This window comes from Platalea leucorodia (genome assembly GCF_965183815.1).
Source record: "Platalea leucorodia genome assembly, chromosome: W".
Lineage (NCBI taxonomy): Eukaryota > Metazoa > Chordata > Aves > Pelecaniformes > Threskiornithidae > Platalea > Platalea leucorodia.
The window spans coordinates 31685818-31705285 of NC_138859.1; the positions used below are offsets into that span (position 1 = coordinate 31685818).

Genomic DNA, 19468 nt, shown 5'->3' on the forward strand with positions numbered 1-19468 from the left:
CCTTTTACTAGGGAAAGGCTACATGATACTGCATTTGGGGAAAGGCTCACAGGAAAACGCCTAAAGCAAATGCATCAGGGATATACACAAAAACCCCAAAAAAACCTAGAATATCTCAAGACAGGAAAAAAACTCTTCCTGTTATTCTTGAAGCTCTTAACTCCTTCCTCCTCTTTGCCAGCTGCAGTCTTGAGTAATGAATGTCTGCCAGATCTGGGTTGCAGCTTCCTCAGACCCTTTCCTTGTGCTTCACATTAGCCAGCTTGACTGTTTCCTGCTCAGAGGCAGGTGGAGAAGGCTCATCGTGACATCCAATCATCAGCTGATAGACCATCACTCCCGCAATGGCCCCAAGGAAAGGAGCAACAACTGGAACCCACCACCACTGTTTACCAGTCCTGGAAAACAAAAAGAAATGCACAAGTTAAGAACTGCAGCCTATGCATTAGGGTATTCATGTTTGGATCTGGAACAATGCAATCCTGGTCATCTCCAAACATCACCATTGACTTGCAAAAGACAACAGTACCCACATGTCCACAGCAATTTCCAAGGCAGATATCGCCCACCACTGCAAGTTCAGGTGACAAGCAATTCAGAACAGCTACTTCCAGGACTTCCAAGACTGTCTCTCCACCAAGAAAGAGAGAAGCAGTTGCAGTGCCTGAACTAGGCACCTTCACTTCCCTCCCACTGCTTGCAGGAAAGCATCCCTTGACAGCACATAGTCTGTACTGCTCGTGACTCTCAATTTTCTCCAGTAACAACAAAATCCAAGTGTAACAAATGCCCTACATTTTCTACCACTAGAAAAGATGATAGACTCACATTCAAGATGCACCTGAACTTCTCATGGACGGTCTTAGATTTCCTCCCTGATAGCAAAGTTAGGTCATTTGCTCTCACTGCTGGAAACTGCCAAGCTTCTACGATTTCTTAAGAAATCGGAGCAGAGCAAACAGTGTCTTTTAAAAATGTTTATAAAATCCAAAGATACCTCCTGGGTGCTAAGACTCTTTATGATGCCAGACCTACCACCTACTTGGACTTGTGATTTTTTTTTTTTTTTTTCCCCCTTGATGCACAAGGCTTTCGTTGGCAAGCACTTACCAGAACACTTCAGTGCCCCAGCCAGCAATGGCCGTGAAGAGACGAGGCCCAAAGTCCCTGGCAGGGTTGACAGCATAGCCAGAGTTGAAGCCCATGGAGGTTCCAATAACAAGGACAACAAAGCCAACTGTGAAAGCCTCCAGCCCCGTGGGGACAGGGTTGTTGTAGGGATCGACAATTGCCAAGACACAAACAATCAGGGAGGCTGTGCCAATGAACTGGGGAGGGAGGGGGAAGAAGAAGAATTTAATCCAGATTAATCTTTTAACCAAATTATTTAACTCCTCTAAAGTCCCATGCATTTAGGATTCATTCTCTAAATGGAAAGAGCTGCACTAAGTCATCCCATGGCATTATCAGACCACAGTAGACTGAGCACCCACAGGAATGGGAGAGTGGAATGTGCTCCTCCTGGCAGCCCACAGGCTCAATCAAGCCCACACCTTTTTCCCTACCCACAGAATAGCTAAGAATAACTGTTTGAGCAGTCGGAAAAGCTGAAGACATCTTACTGAACATGCTTCCAACCTGCCACAGCTGGGTGGCTGCTGTCCCTTTGTGGTTGATGGCAACTTTAAGGAGGAGACAGTCACCTCCAACACCACCCACCACCCCACACCCAGCTGACCTCTGGGTTGTGCAACAACCACAGTAGTACAGTGGGAGTAAGGAAGAACCATCCTTCCTCACGCTATCGTTCTTCAGGGGCTGAGACCAAGTGGTATCCTTTTCACTGGTGTCCTGGCCAGTCTTGTGTGACTGGTTAATCCCCTTAACACAAGCCTTCTTGCTGTAAGGGTACTTTCTGGCTCTGTTCTTCCTATGGGCTAGTGAGATACCTGTGTCAGCTCCAAAAGCCTTTCTGGATATCTTCTCTTTAAATTTCAATTCATTCTTAACTAAAGGAGAGGCCCAGAACCACCCCAAAAGATTCCTCTTCAAATGTACCTCCATCCTCCCAGCACCCTCTTACCTGGTCAAAGAATCCATTCACAGTGTTCAGATGCTGAGATGGGTAGGTGGCAAAGATACCAGCAGTGCCATTCTGTCCTGTTACATACAGCTGGTTGCTGCCAAAAGACCAGATGGCATCTAGGGGGGCAGGGAAGAAAAAAGAAAAGGTAGAAAGGTCAGTCATTTTCCAACACACATCAGAGAGGACCTTGCTTGGAAGATGACTAAAATGTAGGCTCCACAAAGCCATGAATATTGAAACAGAATTCCCTGAGCACCCCATTGCTATGTATTGCAAAACCACTTGCTGTAGAGCACTCATTTGGAAAACTTAGGGTGTGATCCACCACAGCATTTTACCAGTCAGGCTCAGATGCAGATGGCCTGAGTCCCTGTTGCTAATATTTCTTGTTTGCCAGGCACCAGGAAAGAGTTAGAGCCAAAAAGTAAACACTAAGCTGACTCCAAATCTCTCCCAAAAGGTATGCAAATAACTGTGGTGTCAAGACATGAGATATTACTATGGATCTGATCTGCAGCAAACAGGATTTGGGCTGATCTTGCACTTTCCTCTAAGCCAATACACAATTAGTTTCATCTCTCAGGGTTGTCTTGTAGAGCAGTCAGCCACCTTGCCTACCACTATGTAGAAGCTGGATAACTAACCTAGGTGGGCTGTCTAGATTTTCTCTCCACTAACCATGGAGGGAAACAGACATTTTCTGAAGGTAGCTCTTCCATGGTTTAGGCAGGTAAGATGGGATTAACTCTTCTGAAGAGGAGACTTCAGCCCACCAACTAGAAAGGTAACTGGTGTTGAACTGGAGTCCTGATGTTTACAGAGATGAAGGTCCCCCTGCTTCTTTCTGAAGTGAAAAGCTAGTGCCAGGGTGGTGGTGGTTTCCTCCCTTCAGGTGGAAGCTACAGTGACCCAGATGTTCTGCTCAGCTATAGGGAACACTGCTCCTATTGCCAGAAACAGAAATCAGGAGGCAAACTGAGTCAAAATGTCACCCTTGATATTTGAGGAAGAGCAGTTTCCAGCATAAAGTCAGTTCTTGCCCACTGAATATTGCCCTGTGATGAGGAACACCACTCAGGAAGAATAGATGCACAAGGAACTGGATTTCTAGGATGCTTTCCAAGGTATAGAATCACTCTGATAAGGGCGGCAAAAACTGCTAGAAGTCCCATTGTCTGGAAGCTAACACGAGACAACACAGCAGACATCCATGGTGAATTTTTTTTTTTTTTTTTTTTTTTAAAAAAACAAGGGTAAAACAGCTCTGGAACAATGCACAGATATAAAATCTCCATAACTGCTAGTGTTTCATCAGCATTTCTGAAAGATCTGTTTTAATCCAGACAGTACCTACAAGAGGGGCCATCCAGTGGTCCATATTACAATGATCATTACTCAAGGACAAAGACTCGCACATTGACAATGCTGGCTGGCCTTCAGATTGATTTGAACCCATCATCATCATGAGAACAGGAAAGCCCTCCCAGAAACACAGTAAGGAGGTTTCTCACATCTCTGCTCTGCAAGAAAATGCTTCTCTCTGATTTGGGAACCAGCCTCCCTGCACTGAGTCATGAAGAGCATCCATCTCACCCCAACAAACACAGAAAGTTTCTGCACTCACCATAGTACAGCCCAAAGACTATGCTAGCTCCCAGGAAAGCCCCCAGGGTTTGGGCCAGGGCATAAATTGGTAGCTTGATCCAGGGCTCCCGGGCCAAGAAGCACATGGCAAAAGTGACAGCTGGGTTCAGATGTCCACCTGCAGAGAGGTTGGTGGTTATTGCACTTTTACAGGCAGAACTTGCATCCCAGAGATGAGCCAAGGGACACTGGTTTCCATACCAATGCCACATAGGAAAAGCACAGCCACCTAGGCCTACACAACAATTGTCACAAGTGAAATCCAGCCCACATGGAGCCACAACGTACCTGATACCTGTCCTGCGATCAAAATGCCAAGTGTCACAGCAAAGCCGAAGGCCAAGTTAACAGTCAAGAAACCTCCATGAGTCCCTCTGCTGAGCACGATCTGTGCAACAGAGCCACAGCCAAACAGCTAGGAGGAGAAGAGATTGAAGTTACCCTCCCTGTTTCACATCAGGACCAGCTGTTGACCAGTGCCTGCAACTGCTCCACTTACACTTGCATGCACCATCACAACCCACTCATGACTCAGCCTTCAAAGCTTCAACATCTAGATACTTCAACCAAATGTTATCTTCAGGGATAGCAGGGAAGGAGAAAGGACACAGAACAAGCCATCTCCTGGCAGGGGGAAACGAAACTAGGACCAAAATCAAAAGCAAGATCAAACCACAATTCACATCTCCAGTAGACTGAAAGTCGTCTTTGTCCAACCATCTAATTTTCAGGTGGTAGGTGAGAAGAATCAGCCAGACAGCACCCTGGACTGAGGTATTTACAATGCAACTGTTCAGATGAGGGATCAGAGTACCTTATTGTTAAAAAGGCTAATTATTTGACACAGTAGCACATAAATTGACAGGGGACAATTTTGCTAATGCCTAGAAATACAAACATGACTGAAGGTGGTCATAGAATCATAGAATGTCCTGAGTTGGAAGGGACCCACAAGGATCATCGAGTCCAACTCCTGTCCCTGCATAGGACAACCCCAAAAATCACACCATACGTCTGAGGGCATTGTCCAAATGCCTCTTAAACATTGTCAGGCTTGGCACCATGACTACCTCCCAGGGGAGCCTGTTCCAGTGCTCCACCACCCTCTGGGTGAAGAACCTTTTCCTAATGTCCAATCTAAACCTCCCCTGGCATATCTTCCTGCTGTTCCCTCAGGTCCTATTGTTGGTCATCAGGGAGAAGAGATCAGTACCTGCCCCTCCTCCTTCCCTTGTGAGGAAGCTGTAGACCGTGATGAGGCCTCCCCTCAGTCTCCTCTTCTCCAGGCTGAACAGACCAAGTGACTTCAGCTGCTCCTCGTATGGCTTCCCCTCTAAACCCTTCACCATCTTCGCGGCTCTCCTCTGGACACTCTCTAGTAGCTTTGTATCCTTTTTTTACTGTGGTGCCCAAAACTGCACACAGTCCTCAAGATGAGGCCGCACCAGTGCAGAGTAGAGTGGGACAATCACCTCCCTCGACCGGCTAGCAATACAGTGCTTGACGCACCCCAGGACACGGTTGGCCCTCTTGGCTGCCAGGGCACACTGTTGGCTCATGTTCAACTTGCCGTCGACCAGAACCCCCAGATCCCTCTCCGCGGGGCTGCTCTCCAGCCTCTCGTTCCCCAGTCTGTATGTACATCCAGGGTTGCCATGTCCCAGGTGCAAAACCCGGCACTTGCCCTTGTTAAACTTCATACGGTTGGTGATTGCACAGCGCTCTAATTTGTCCAGATCTCTCTGCAGGGCCTCTCTGCCCTCGAGAGTGTCAACAGCTCCTCCCAATTTTGTGTCATTGGCAAACTTTGATAACAAACCATCCAGTCCTGCATCTAAGTCATTTATGAAGACATTAAAGAGCACTGGCCCCAAGATGGATCCCTGCGGAACCCCGCTAGTGACCGGTCGCCAGCCCAATGTAACCCCATTTACTATAACCCTTTGAGCCCGACCCATCAGCCAATTGCACACCCATTGCATTCTGTGTTTATCCAGCTGTATGCTGGACATTTTGTCCAGGAGGATACTGTGAGAGACAGTATCGAAGGCTTTACTGAAGTCCAAAAAGATTACATCGACTGGCTTCCCTTGGTCAACTAGGTGGGTAACCTTGCCATAGAAGGAAATCAAGTTTGTCAAGCAGGACTTTCCCCTCGTGAACCTGTGCTGGCTGGGACCAATGACTGCGTTGTCTTTCAGGTGTTTTTCAATAACTCCCAGAATAATCTTCTCCGTCATTTTGCCAGGCACAGAGGTGAGACTGACAGGCCTGTAGTTACCAGGGTCATCCCTGTTGCCCTTCTTGAAGACTGGGACAACGTTTGCCAGCTTCCAGTCAACTGGGACCTCCCCAGATTCCCAAGAGCATTGAAAAATCATTGAGAGAGGTCTCGCTATGACATCAGCCAGCTCTTTCAGTACCCTCAGATGAATCCCATTGGGCCCCATTGACTTATAGGGATCCAGCTGGAGCAGCACCAGGTGAGACTGAGTTTGTCATTCTCACAGTCATGGTTCTCTAGCCCAGGGCTCTGGGACCCCCAGAGCCCATCATCGGTGTTGAAGACCGAGGCAAAGAAATCATTAGACAAAGCAGAGACGTTTATGTCCCTGTTTGTGAGGTGACCGTGCTTGTCAAGTAATGGGCCAATGTTATTTCTGGCCTGCCTTTTGCTATTTACATCTTTTAAAGGCCCTTTTATTTGTCCTTCACAGTACTGGACAGCTTCATCTCTAGTTGAGCTTTGGCCATGCGTATTTCCTCCCTACAGTGGCGAACAGCATCCCTGTAGTCCTCCCATGTTGCCTGACCTTGCTTCCACTGGCTATACATTTTCTTTTTTCATCTTAGTTCTAGAAGAAGATCCCTACTCAGCCAAGCTGGCCTTCTACCTCGCCTGCTTGACTTCCGACATTTTGGAATTGCCTGTTCCTGGGCTCTTAGGAGGTGGTACTTAAAAAGTGACCAGCACCGATGGACCCCAGCACCTTCAAAAGCTTTTTCCCAGGGGACCTTACTAAGTAGTTCCCTGAGCAGCCTCAAGTCAGCTCTCCTCATATCCAGAGTTGAGGTCCTGCTGGCAGTTTTCCTCCTGTTACCATAGATTTTAAATGTGACTGCTTCGTTGTCACTGTGGCCAAGGCAGCCACCAATTGCCACTTCATATATATATGGTTATATACAGCCTGACATTCATGGAGTCCTCCTTCAGGTGGCACTGACTGACAGCAAGGGACTGGGGCTGCCTCCTTGAGCTGAGGTACCTGAAGTTGTACCAGCCCCAAGGTACGCCCTCTACTGCGGACACTCTGAACAGAGCCCATGCCATCCCAAACCAGCCATATCCTTCCTATGGCAAAACCATGTCAGAAAGGATCAGGGCAACACAGCTGGCCTGTCTCTGCAGCACTGACATGGCACAGGCACCATCAAGAAAACTCCATATTCCACAGACAACCTGCCACCAGCACATCCAGAGGCTTGGCCTTCTAAGAGGGGTGCACCAAGCACTTTGGGGGACAAAAGTGGTTTCTGTTGGGTGATAAGGGGTGTTTCCTAGTAGCTAAGGGAGGCACATGCTCTTGCTCAAAGACATTTGCTCCAAATGGGTGATCCTTCTCTTCCCAACCACATCCAAAAGCCATCCTTCCTATACTCACCCTTAACAACCCAGACCAGTTTCCCCTGGCAGTTCAGTTCATCACTCATCCAGCTGGAGGCTTTCTGCCTGGCCAAGTCTCTCCACTACCCACTATGTAATTTAAGGAGCCCTAATCCTGATCATCTATATACTTTTATCTTCCACTGACTCCATCTGAATTGATTCTTGGTGTATACCAGGGATTATCACATCAGCAGGTACCGAGAGCATCCTTAAACTAGGACAGGGATTACAGCTTGCTCCTGAGATCCTCAAATCTAGGTATCAAGGCTTGCCTTATTTATACTAACCACATACCCATATCTACACACTCATCAAGACTTTCTGCTTCTGTGAACTTCATCATCCCAGAATTACTCAGTTGCCACGGAGGCAGTATCTACTCCTAGGGGATAAGCCACCAAATAGGCACCAGGGGTGGCTCTCCATCTCTCCTGCCAATACTGGACATGCCCATTGAGCAACACACAAGCTAGATCGGGGCAAAGCCAAAACACACCTAACTCATCCCCTCTCATCCCCTTGACAACTGATGAATTACTAATAAAGCAAACACTGTACTCAGACTGCCAGGAAAGGAGCAGCCAGGTAGGCTGCAGGCTGACTCATGAGGTGGGGACACTGTACACAGGTGCCTCTTGACAAGAGGCCAGGTCCCCAACACAGGACTTTGTGTAGAAAGAACAAAGGAACCTCTAGAACTCATTAGTTAGTGAGAGGGGACACCCAGCACTGCTCTCTACTGGGTGCAGTCAGAGCAGCCCCTTCAATGTCATAACCCTGAGCTGCCCAGCTAGGAAACCATGGCAGAGAAGACACCCAGGCAAAGGCAGAAAAGATGAGTCTTGTTTATTGTACAGAAAACATAGGGTTTTCAAAACATAGGGTTTTCAACTCCCTGACCTCTGGTTAGTGGGAAAGATGCCAGAAGGGCAGTCAAACCATGGGTCTACTCCAAAGGAAGAGACCCTAAGATATTGATGGAAGATTTTAAAGCATTAGACACACAAAGGGACAAGTCTCTTCATATCAGAGTGGAACTTCGGACTATCCTACAGTCCCTTCAGGGGGGGAGGCTGGGAGGGGTCAGAGGACTATCACTTTACAGCCAGCTCAAAACAACCTCCCAACTCCTTCTCTGCAGCTCAATGTAAGAAGGGGTTAAAGGCACTGCAAGTCTCCCCCATTGCCTCTTGCTGCCCTCCCCAAGGAGGGGGACCCAGCTGGGTAGATCTGAAGACAGATCCATCCCCATTCTTTCTGCTCAAGCAGCATGCAGAGATCTTCCTCAATTCCACGGCCCGTGCAGCCAGGACTACCTCCACCAGCCACAAAGGTAGTGCAAGGAACACCGTCAGTTTTGCCTTTCCTCAAAACATCTCTTGAGCAACCAGACTGGTCATCATTTACAATTTGCAAAGCAAGGAGAAACATTAGATCCCACAGTCAGGTTTCTTGTCCAGCACAGCTGGAGCCAGCCTGGACAGAAGCAGTCCTATGGAGAAGGGCAGCAGCAGATGGTCTGTCATGTTACAGCTCTTTCTGCACTGTGTGCAGTCTGGGAGCCAGGCAGGGCTGCAGGACTCAAGAGATAAGAGGGTCTGAGCAAAGTTGTGCCACACATACATCACGTGCTACAACGCTGTGCAAAGCTGGGGAGATGAGCGGCACTCAGCGCAAGAAACCTGAGCAACCATCAGCAGAGGAGTTGGGCATTAGAGAGGAAATTCACTATTTTAGCTTGTTCCCACACACACATCAAAGCAGAAACACTTATTCCAATATCCCTGGTATCCCTCAGATCAGGAGGCTTTAGCTCTTAAAGACCTGTACTTCTGGTGGGGTTTTGGTCACAGGGTTGGGCACTGCTGGGGAAAAGCTGCCTTCCCACTGAGGGCAAGTCTTGGTGCCTGAACTGTCCTGTTTGTAGGAAGGAAAAACCTCCCTGCTCCTGCATGGGGGCAGCAAGAAGGGACAGCTTTGGACAGTTAATGAAGAGCTTCAAGCTCTTCTACTAGAAGAGGTGAGGGAGAGCAGCAGCACTGCCATTTCCCACACCTCCACACCCAGCAGCACAGACCCTTTGCAGGGAAGAATCAGCAGTGCTCAACATGCTTACAGCAAAGATTTTCAGCCCCTTTCAAATCCTAGCAAAGCATTAAGAAAAAAACCCCAGCATTTTTAAAATTTTTAAAAATTTAAAAAAAAAAAAAAAAAATCACATTCTCCAAATGCGACAAGCTGGGTTCAAGCAAATCAGCACAAAACAAACAGTGACTGTGGGAATTCCCATGCCACCCCAGATGGCTGTGGAATGAGCAGCAACTTTAAGCTCTGCACTGCCAACAGTTAAACAAGGCTCCCTTTGCTTTGATCATCCCAACCACTTCGCTACTTTGGTTTCCATGTCTGCAGCACATTCATACTCCAAAAAGCTCCCACCTGGCCACAAAGTCAAGACAGCCCTGATGATTGAAAAGCAGTTAAGAACTGTTTTGTTCTTTCTTTGTGCCTCTACGGCAGTGAATCACAGTTAGTCCAACTTGGAAATCAATTATAAACAGCAAGTTCCTTCTCCTGCAAATTTAAAAACCAATCAATCGGAGACAGTTTTGGTATTCACAGCCAGCTGAGCAAGGCAAACAGATCAAGCCCTTGAGGAAGGCACAGAGGCCTGCCACTGGAAATCTGGCTTTAGTGAGTTGCTACAGTAATAACACAAACAGCAAGCAACTTGGAAAATGCCTTCAGCGTTTGCATTGCTTAACTATTGCCAGCAAGCAGTGCTTCTGACATAGGTATAAAGTTCAAACCTAAAGTACCACTCGGAAAGCGCATTTTGAAGGGGAAAAAAACCCAATCATTTTAATTATCAGAGGAAAGGTAGAATCAGCATTACTAATCTTGACACTACCCGCAGACTAAAACCATGTTGTACAAGGTGCTGTACACAGCAAAAGCAGCTTGCAAGTAAAGAGCACCTTGCCTTTGCACTACTCAGGGCTTGGCTGCCTTAGTTGGATTATTTTTCTTATCTTAAAGAGAGGCACTATTTTGTTTTAGCATTCTGCTACCTTTACAACCTCCTTAAAAAAAGGAGAAAGGGAAAAATCAAGCACTAGGTTAATTCTTACAGGCAAAGAGACTTTGCAGGGGTCTGAAATCGCTTTGCTCTAGAAGAGTTTGAGAGCACTGCAGTTGTTATGCAAGTGAAAGGGAGGAGGAAAGAAGCTGAAGCTGTACCAATATCCACTGTGGGACAAGTTTTACATTATACAGTGAAATTTCAAGTAGGGTGTAAACTTTAAGGCCTTTAAAACTTTAAGGCCTTCCCTTCAGGCTCAGGAAGTTAATTTCAGTATGAACAATATCAAACCTTAAATCCATCCCTAACATTGTTCAGTCAGTTCCATCTCCCATGAAGACAATTTCATGAATCCCAGGCCTTTCCTCAGGTATTTTATTGTCTGAAGCCCATAAGAGATATTTACCAGGCTCAAATGCAGCTAAATGCATGCACACCCAGCTCAGCCTGCTGGCAGGGTGGGCAGCAGGGACTTCTGCAAGGTACAGAATGACAATCTCTCTCCTGGGACTATCCAATTCAAACTACTACCCAGGCCATCTGAAAAGGCAAGAAAGTCATCTTCAAGGCCCTTTCTGTTTTAGGCAGGTGATATAATAAAAAGATGCAAAAAAAATCTGGGTGGTAGGGAGCAAAAAAAGAAAAAAAAAAAGTGGGTTTGGTTGGTGGTGGTTTTTTTGGGGTTTTGGTTTTTTTTTTTTTTGGTAAAATAAATAGAATCTGTAAGCATCACTTCATTAACAGAAGAATAGACTGGGACAGTGCCAAGGCATAAAGAGATTGACACTCAGCTGAGCCATACTGCAGACTGCTTGCCCTGGAACCCATTTCCCTCTCTGTATACCCTGGTTTTGCCTGCTGACAACCCAGAAGCATTCACCATGTTTGGGACTTTCCCATTTCTCCCACCAGCTCACCCCATCTTCTCTGACGTGGACACAGTACCCACAACCCTCCATCCACTGCAGCATTGCTGCAGGAGATCCCAGGTCACTTTTACAAGACCTATAAGATGGAGTTGAATGTATCACTAAAACCAGCATTTTCTTTCCCTCAGACACCAGCTCAGGAATTCCTGAAGAAGGCGAGAGATCTGCTTGTACACTTACACACACACTTTAAAACACAGCAGGTGTGGCGCTCCCAAGGACAAGGCATGTGTTGCCCACTTTTGCCGGTGCATCATCCAGCCTGGCTGATGGGTGCCCATTACCACGCTCATTTTGGACCAAACCCTTCCTCGGGCTCTGAGCACATCCCAACTCCTCTCTGCCCCAGAAAGGCAAGGCTATAGGGGAAAGTAATCTCTGCCATACCAGCCAATACAGTTGGAAGAAGGAACAGCATTTTTTGGATCACAAGCCCTTCTGAAAGCTCAGATCCACATGGCTAAAAGCTTGCCTTGTTTCTCCAGCAATCTTAACTTAGCTAGCAGGAGACATTATCTCTCCTTACAAGTCTTACCTTGCTTTAATCCTGAGACTAACTGCAGCAACATCAGTGATTCATAGACAGCAACTTTCTACCTGTTAATCACTTTCCTATCAGCTTCTACCCACCTTAACCCCAAATAACCCTTCCCTGAAAAATCAACAGGACTTGTTTGCAAATCACCAAAGCTGGGTCACTCTGACAATAAAGCCATTGCACTGTGTGAAGTTGCTTTCTTTTAAAAGTGGTAGCATTTTAGGGGGACTCAAGTGAGCCCCCTATCCTCCCACACAAGACCCAGTAGCCTCCTCTTCCTCATCAGAAAAGAATCTTATTTATTAAAGCGTAAGATAGTGTGTCAGTCCTTTTGTGTTGTCCTCAGGAGCACATGCAGCTTCATCAGACCTTCCTCCAACTATTAGATTTCTCCCCAAACAGTCCTGCCATCAGTTACAAAGAGGTGTAAACCCACAGTCGCTCCACTAAAACCTATAGGATTGCTCTGTCTTTACACCACTTCAGAGGAACTTTCACCTGCAGGTATTCACTCTGTGAACACCAACTCACTTCTGCTGCAATATCAATGCACCGGACTCATGGCCTATTGGGTAGTCCTGCATTTTCAGATGCAGATGCCCAAAGCCAGATATCCCTATCCCAGTTTTGCTACACTGGTATTTGCTCCCCACTCCTCACACACAACTGCATTAGCTGTTCATATCTGCCTTTGACTTCAAAGCAAGCCAGGGCCACTCAAAACATCTTCAAACTAAGTCACTTATATAGATATCCACCCCACTTTATTACTTATATCCCATCCCTTTGGAAACCAAGCACTAAAAGAGTCAGAAGAGTTTTGTTGCCATTCACCACTTAAAAGCACATCGACTGACAGCTTGGCACTATCACACACATGGCAAGCACAAGCTCCTGATCAGTTGCTGGCACAGGCTGCCACAGTGTCATGCAGCCCCACCAATAAGACCCTTGGGAACCTGCAGCCAACAGCAAAAAAACCCACTGCAACAGTTTAAATTCTGACTACTTCTTCTCCATATGATGCACAAGGAAAACAAAGCAAAGTGATGAAAAAGCTTTCACTTCCCCAGGTGATAACATTTGAAGTATTTCAGTACCAAGAAAACATTCCAGGGCAGACAGAAAGGAAGTTTTGCATGATCTCTAGCAAAACACTTGCTGCTTGCACAGAGACATTTTTGCTCCCTGCACTTTGCAGGCACACAAAAGTCCCCAAACACCCACCAAGCTCTGCAGAGCCCACCCTTTGACAGCAACCCCAAAGCTCATCCTATGGCAACTTGCATGAATTTTTTTCTTATGGATAAGGACTTCTCTAGTCCCCATAGGGCAGGTTGCACTGGAGCTGGGCTCATGCCTGGTGCAAACTCTGACAACAGCACAGCCCCTTCACTAGAACAATTTTCCCCCACACCCAGGGGTTAGAGAGCATCCCCACACCACAGCATAGACTCACCACCAGGATCAGTGTCCCCAGGCACTCAGCCAGTGCTTGTCGGACTAATTTGTTTCTGATCCTCAGGTGCTCCTCAATAGTAGCAATAACATCCTTTTGCCTCCCCATTACAGTAGAGGTACCCTTCAAGCAGCATCAAGGAAAAAACAACAGCTGACAAAGCCTCAGCAAGGTTTCTTCCCTAGCAGACCTCCCTTTGCTTATAAATAAGTTCAGCGATGCCTGACACACCTCCTGAGTAACCACACCCCCTCCATCCTCTCTTCAAACCCAACTTATTTTTTTTTCCTTCTTTTCAGCATGAGACAGAGTGGGTGGTTTTCTTAATTTTCTTTATTGCTTGCATAGGTGAGCAAAGGATTCAGGAATTAAATGTGACAAAGATGTCCTGCTCAAACCCCTACTGTTTTCATCACTTACCACCTAAAACATGGGGCCATATCTGCCCCTCTCCAGCTTAGGCTGAGGTCCTAAAAGCTAAATGCATGGACTGAGCAGCGTCTTAACCCATTTGTGCAATCACAGTACCCTGCTTTCAGCTTGCTTTCCCTCCCAAATCCCTGCAGGATGGCAAAGTGATGAGTACTCCTGTGCTGATCCAGAGGCTGCAGGTGCTTTTGCAGCAAAATTGTGGGGCAGGAGGGTTTGATCCCCCACACCTGTACTGCAGGCTGAGGCCAAAGCACCTCCTGACTCCAGCAATTACCCAGCTGAAGCTGGTATCAAGAAGCAAGACCAGACCTCTCTCCATGAAAAGTTGCATCTGGGTCTAAACTCTTGTGTATCGTTAGTTTCTCCCCCTCCCAGGGCTTTGGGAGAGCCTTTCCAGCCCAGTCCCCATGAAAGCTGTGAAGAAAAGTGGTGAGAGGTCCCAAGTGCAGAGCCAATCTCTCATCATAGGACCTTGACAAGGAGACCACTGACTCACTGAGCCTCACAGGAACCAACTCTTGCTGCCTTTTCATCCTCAGTAATGTCCTGTATCACCCTGGGACACTTCTATGGGATGGTCTGAATGAAAACTGTCCCAGTCCATACCATCTGGGGCAAGGGCTGCTAACAGGACGCATGCCGCTCGTGGCATCTGGTTTCTGTTAGGTGACTAGTAAAAATTCCCCAGGCTCTGACTCACCCGGGCTTGATGCAGAGCAGCAGGGCTGAAGTTGCAGGACTGAAGGGGACCTCTTTCCCTGATTTGTTCCCCCACCTCCTCTGCAAAGCCACAGATGCCCAGCTTTTCCTCTTCCCCTTATTTAACCATCAACTTTGCTGTTAGAAAAGTAGAGCTTTTTAGTGCAGTGGTGAACGGGCCTTTATTTTGTACAGAAACTGCAGCCAGTCCAAGGAGTAGAGTCAGGAATGTGGTCAAGAAAGCAATAATGCGTGAGGAATCAAATGCAGGGAAACACTCGAGTCCAAACATAATTACAGGGACAGGAAACTTGCCTCATTACTTTGTGCTCAGGCCCAGTCTGGTATCACCAGCATCAATGGGGTACTCTGAACTACAGCGAGCACTCCATCAGCCCCATGCGTGCTCCCTGCGACTGGGGTTTGCAAACCAGCGCTCAGGACACCTGGGTTTTTTTTACCCTCTCTCCCCTTGCCCTCTTGCTGTACATCACCCAAGCCACGGAGGATCCACAGCTGCTCCTCTGCCTCGCTTCCTCCTGCACTCCCCTCTCCTTTATACTCTGCTCTGTCCTTTTCACCCTGACTCTGTATCAAAGCCATCACAGCCAGAAATGAAGCTGTGTGGGGTTTTTTTTTTTCCCTTTTGGCAGTTCCTAAGTTAAGGTCTATGGGCTGTTTTGCCATTTGTTGAACCACCAGTGTGCAGATGCTGTGTTCTGTGCTGTAGTTTTATTGAGATTTATTTATACTGGGTCCTGGATCACATCCCTTCCCTTGTGGTGGGGACAGGGCCGTAAGACCAGAGAGAGACAGGGGAGGAGCAAGAGGCATGGGGAAGTGTGATGTTCTCCAGGTATGTAGGTACATTTCTCCTATCTGCAGCATCTGAGCCCCCCTGGCTATGAGTTGGTGAAGGGAGGGGAGATGTCTAGGCTCCCAGGTTGATGGTAGAAGATGGTAGTAACACCAGCATCAAAGCTGGTGCTTGGAAAAGTCTAGACAGATGCAAGCCCAAGGAGCCGGGGTGGGGTGGGTGCTCTGACACCAGCTCTGTGACTGACTCACTGCCTGACACTGAGCAAATCCTTCACCTTTCAACACCTCAGCTTCTCCATCAGTAAATTGGAGAGAGTGACATCGGATTCCCTTCTTGGGGCGTTGTGAGGGTGAACCACTGCAGCCCAAGATCCAATGACTTAAAATGAGCAATAGGGATTTTGCAATTATGCAATTGCTTTCCCAACAGACAGCCATGTTATTATCTAGGAAGGAGCTTGGGGAATGGGCAGTGATGCAATGCTGGAAGAAGCGGAAGATCTTTTCAGAAGAAAAAACTAATCAAAGTGTGGGTAAGTGTTGAAAGACCCCAGTTCTGGAGCTTCTCTGTGCCAAGGCAGGAATTGCCCTGCCACACCACTCAGCTGGACTCCAGGGACACGTGATCTAAGCACAAAACAATTAAAGATGTGTGTCAGCAGCAGCTTCCAAACAAGCCCATCTCCCACAGTAACTGGTGCACAGGGTACTGGTACCTAGCCTGGTGGTTAGGAGTCCACGGGTCAGTAGAAGTAAACAAGGAAGGATGTAGCAGTAAGACTAACAAGGTAGGACCTCAGAGCTGCTGGGCTTTCCTAGTGTTGGGTGGACACAGCGAGATGTCCACGCCTTTAGCGTTGCCTTGCGTGGACATTCAAAGATGCTATTTCACAGCACAAAGGCTTGAAAAAAGGAAATTTCCAAACCTCTGTCACAAAAACTCATGCCTGACCTCCTGGTGGTGGTGCCAAAGCTACTGAAGCCCAAGCAAGGAACTTCTGTTGTCAGTCATGGCCTGATTCAAACATCAGGTGTTAAAGTGCCTAGAGTGAACTACCCCTATCAATCCATACAGCGTCAAAAAATCAAGGCATTGGAGGCGGGGGGGAAATGTAACACTTTAATTTATGGAAACTGCTGGTTGCCCAGAGGAAACCTCAAAGAGAAAAAGGAAGCTCAGCAGAGAAATCAGAGACAACATTGTTCTGTTGTGCTTGTTCCATAAATCTCAATCTTTTCTTCCAATATCTGCTGGGACCCACAAATATGGGAGTAGCTAGGGATAAACCAAGATTTGAACCCTTGCCCTCTGACCCCAGTCCAACAGAGCACTTTTTGTAACATTTGCCACTTTCTTATTCCTTTCCTTTACCTCCCACAGAACCATGCAACGGTTCTTGCAACACAAGAAACTCACTGTGCTCAGGCTGTTATTTCTAGACATGGTCCAAAACCAACACCCAGGTTCCAAGTTTGCTGTTTGCATTGCCACTTGGCTCCCTCCGTCATCACTCCACTCTGGAGGAAAGACACAGGTGAAATTTTAAAGGAAGAACCGATCCTTGGCTCCTTCCCTTCAGCTGTTTTCCTACTGGCTCTGGTGACACAAAATAAACTCAGGCTCATAAACTCCTTGGCTTCTGCAGAGTGCTGAATCAGCCTCCAGCGATGTAATTTTTCCTATTAAAAACCAAGTTTAACAAAGTAACCAGACTTTTCCTTAAGCAGCTGAATGGATAAACCCGGACTGATGGGTTCCACATCTTGTCCAAGCCAAATTGATTCACCCATATCAAGATGCATGGTGCAATCCAATAAGGAGAAAAGCATGAATCACACAAATCTGTAATGAGTCATTGCACTGATGGCTGGGTCACCTGGTGCAAAAGCCGTTATGCCAAGAGAGGTCACTGGGTCAAAGAATGACAGGATTCATCCTTGTGAAGTCTCCCTTTGGAAGATACCTCTGACCATCTCCTTCCCATGATCTACTTGACAGAGCAATATGGTGACATGTTCAGAAATTTTCATTAAAAATAAAAATTATAGCTTGCCTAGCAAGGCAGGATAGGAAGTGAGTGGGTAGGAAGTTTATAAGCTTTCTAAACGATTCTAGCTGGAGGGTTGAGTGCAGTGATTTCAACATCCTGCCTTGAATCTCCAGATTTGCAGAGCCAGGTGTTCATTTCATGTCTGGGTCTGTTTAGCCCTCCACCTTGAGTTAGAAAACTGGAGAAATTCCTCCAGGGAACAGGGGTAGTCTACATAGCTGAGGGTTGTTGATGGCATCTGTGTTTGGAGAAACTTAACATGAAACTGCAATCCTAATTTAGGTTCCTCAGACATCTAAGAGAGGCCTGGAAGTTGGCAAACTGGATATGGACTTTGAATTACAATATAGTAATGGGAATAATATTTAAAATCCCTGAAAACAGCTCTTCATGAAGTCCACTACTTAGGACCAAGTGGAGCAAAAGGTGACCCTGAGCTGAATCTATACTTCTTATTCAGAAGTGTCCCATAGGGATGGATCCCCCAGAGTTATGCTGGAGCATGGGCCCACAGCCTGTTCCCACTGGTGGTTCCTTGTCATGTCTGATTTCCTCCTCATCCCAAAGCTGGTCCCAATTTACATGAGTAAACATCATTCATCATGTCATTCCTGTAGAGAAGCCATTTTCCAGTATAAGCAGTTGCATACCAGAATAACTACTGTGCACTGGAAAAGCACCAATTGCTCCAGAAGAAAGCTTTTTAATAACACATCTGAAAGGAAAGCTATTACAAACAGCTCTCCTGAAATAGAGTTTTGGCAGGAGCTTCTCCCATAAACTGCTCTGTGTAGACAGTTGTTCTTCTGAGAGCTGCAGAGCCAGTCCTGACTTGGAGACACTGCTGCCGCTGCGCACCACAGCAGGAGAGTTCAAAGATCCTGAAGGTAGAAGACACAGAAATGGGGTGAAATTCCGCCGTCCCAAAGTGTGAGTCAGGAGCAATGACAAGAACTTTTCCTACCAGGTGAGGACATGTCCAGGAATGGAGAATGTGCCTGCTCTCCAACCTAGCTACAGATAGTCCCAGCACAGATGTCCCTGGGCACAGAAATGATCACTTTAAGAGCAAAAAACACCTAGATGTCATTTTAGATGTCTACTCCATGTGATCACTTTAGAAGCATCTCTTTGCTGGCTATAAAGAAAGCCTAAAACAACTAGGCCAGATGGAGACAGCTACACATAGTCAGTGTAACCCACCCCCAGTCTCTAAGGAGGTGCAGACCTGCAAAATGCAAAGGTATTTGTACCATAGATGGGGTGAGGTATTTGCAATAGGAGCAGGGAAGTCTTAATACTGTTCCACAGTTCACAGCAGGGGCTCTCTCTGCAATACCACGTGAATTTCAGATCACCCACACTCAAGAAAGACAAACTGAAAGTGGAAGAGGTGCAAAGAAATATCAGAAGGACAAGCAGGTGAATGGAGTCCCTCCATTCTAGCATGGGCCAAAAGTGCTCAAATAAGATAATGTGTCAAACCCAAAGCCAAGTTGGGACATACCGCTGTCAATAAGTACATCAGGAAGCAAAAGAACTGTTTGTGTTGGCACAAGTGCAACTAGGGATGAACCAGCTGTGGATAATTTTAGGCTGGAGAGTAGAAACCATGAGAGCATGGAAGTTCTGTAGATATTTTCCAATTCCAGAAAGATGTTTTCCTTTCCCAGGAGATGCAAAGGCAGAAAGTGTAAGAGGGTTAAATCTGAAAGGAGGCATGGAGTTCCCTGAAGTAGTTAACTCTTTTTCCCTGATTTCTGTACCTTGACCCAATTCTGTATCCCCAAATCTTGCTTGCCCTCATATGGTCTCTGCAAGGAAATTCCCACTAACCTGCACCCTCAGAGAAGAGAATCGGGCTTCTGAACTGTAAAAGCATCTTTGGAGCATATTACACTCTCTGTCTCTTATGACTTCAGGGCTGTCGAAGGACTTTTTAACTACCAGTTCACCTGGACGCTCCCTAAATCCATTTCTGCAAATGCAAAGTGAGCTTGCCTACACTTGCTGCGAGAACAGAGTCTGCTGTTCTCTTTGGGACATTCATTCCTTCAGCTGA

General features: G+C 46.8%; 1 protein-coding gene across 1 annotated transcript; it reads right to left on the reverse strand.

The window, feature by feature from the left end:
• Window positions 1-229: 229 nt before the first annotated feature.
• Window positions 230-13513, reverse strand: LOC309601480 (aquaporin-3-like; the record flags this gene model as incomplete). Its single annotated transcript, XM_082334506.1, has 6 exons — window positions 230-398; window positions 1111-1328; window positions 2084-2202; window positions 3711-3848; window positions 4019-4145; window positions 13406-13513. 6 exons carry the CDS (start codon window positions 13511-13513, stop codon window positions 230-232), a joined length of 879 nt encoding a protein of 292 aa, XP_082190632.1.
• Between the last annotated feature and the right edge of the window lie 5955 nt (window positions 13514-19468).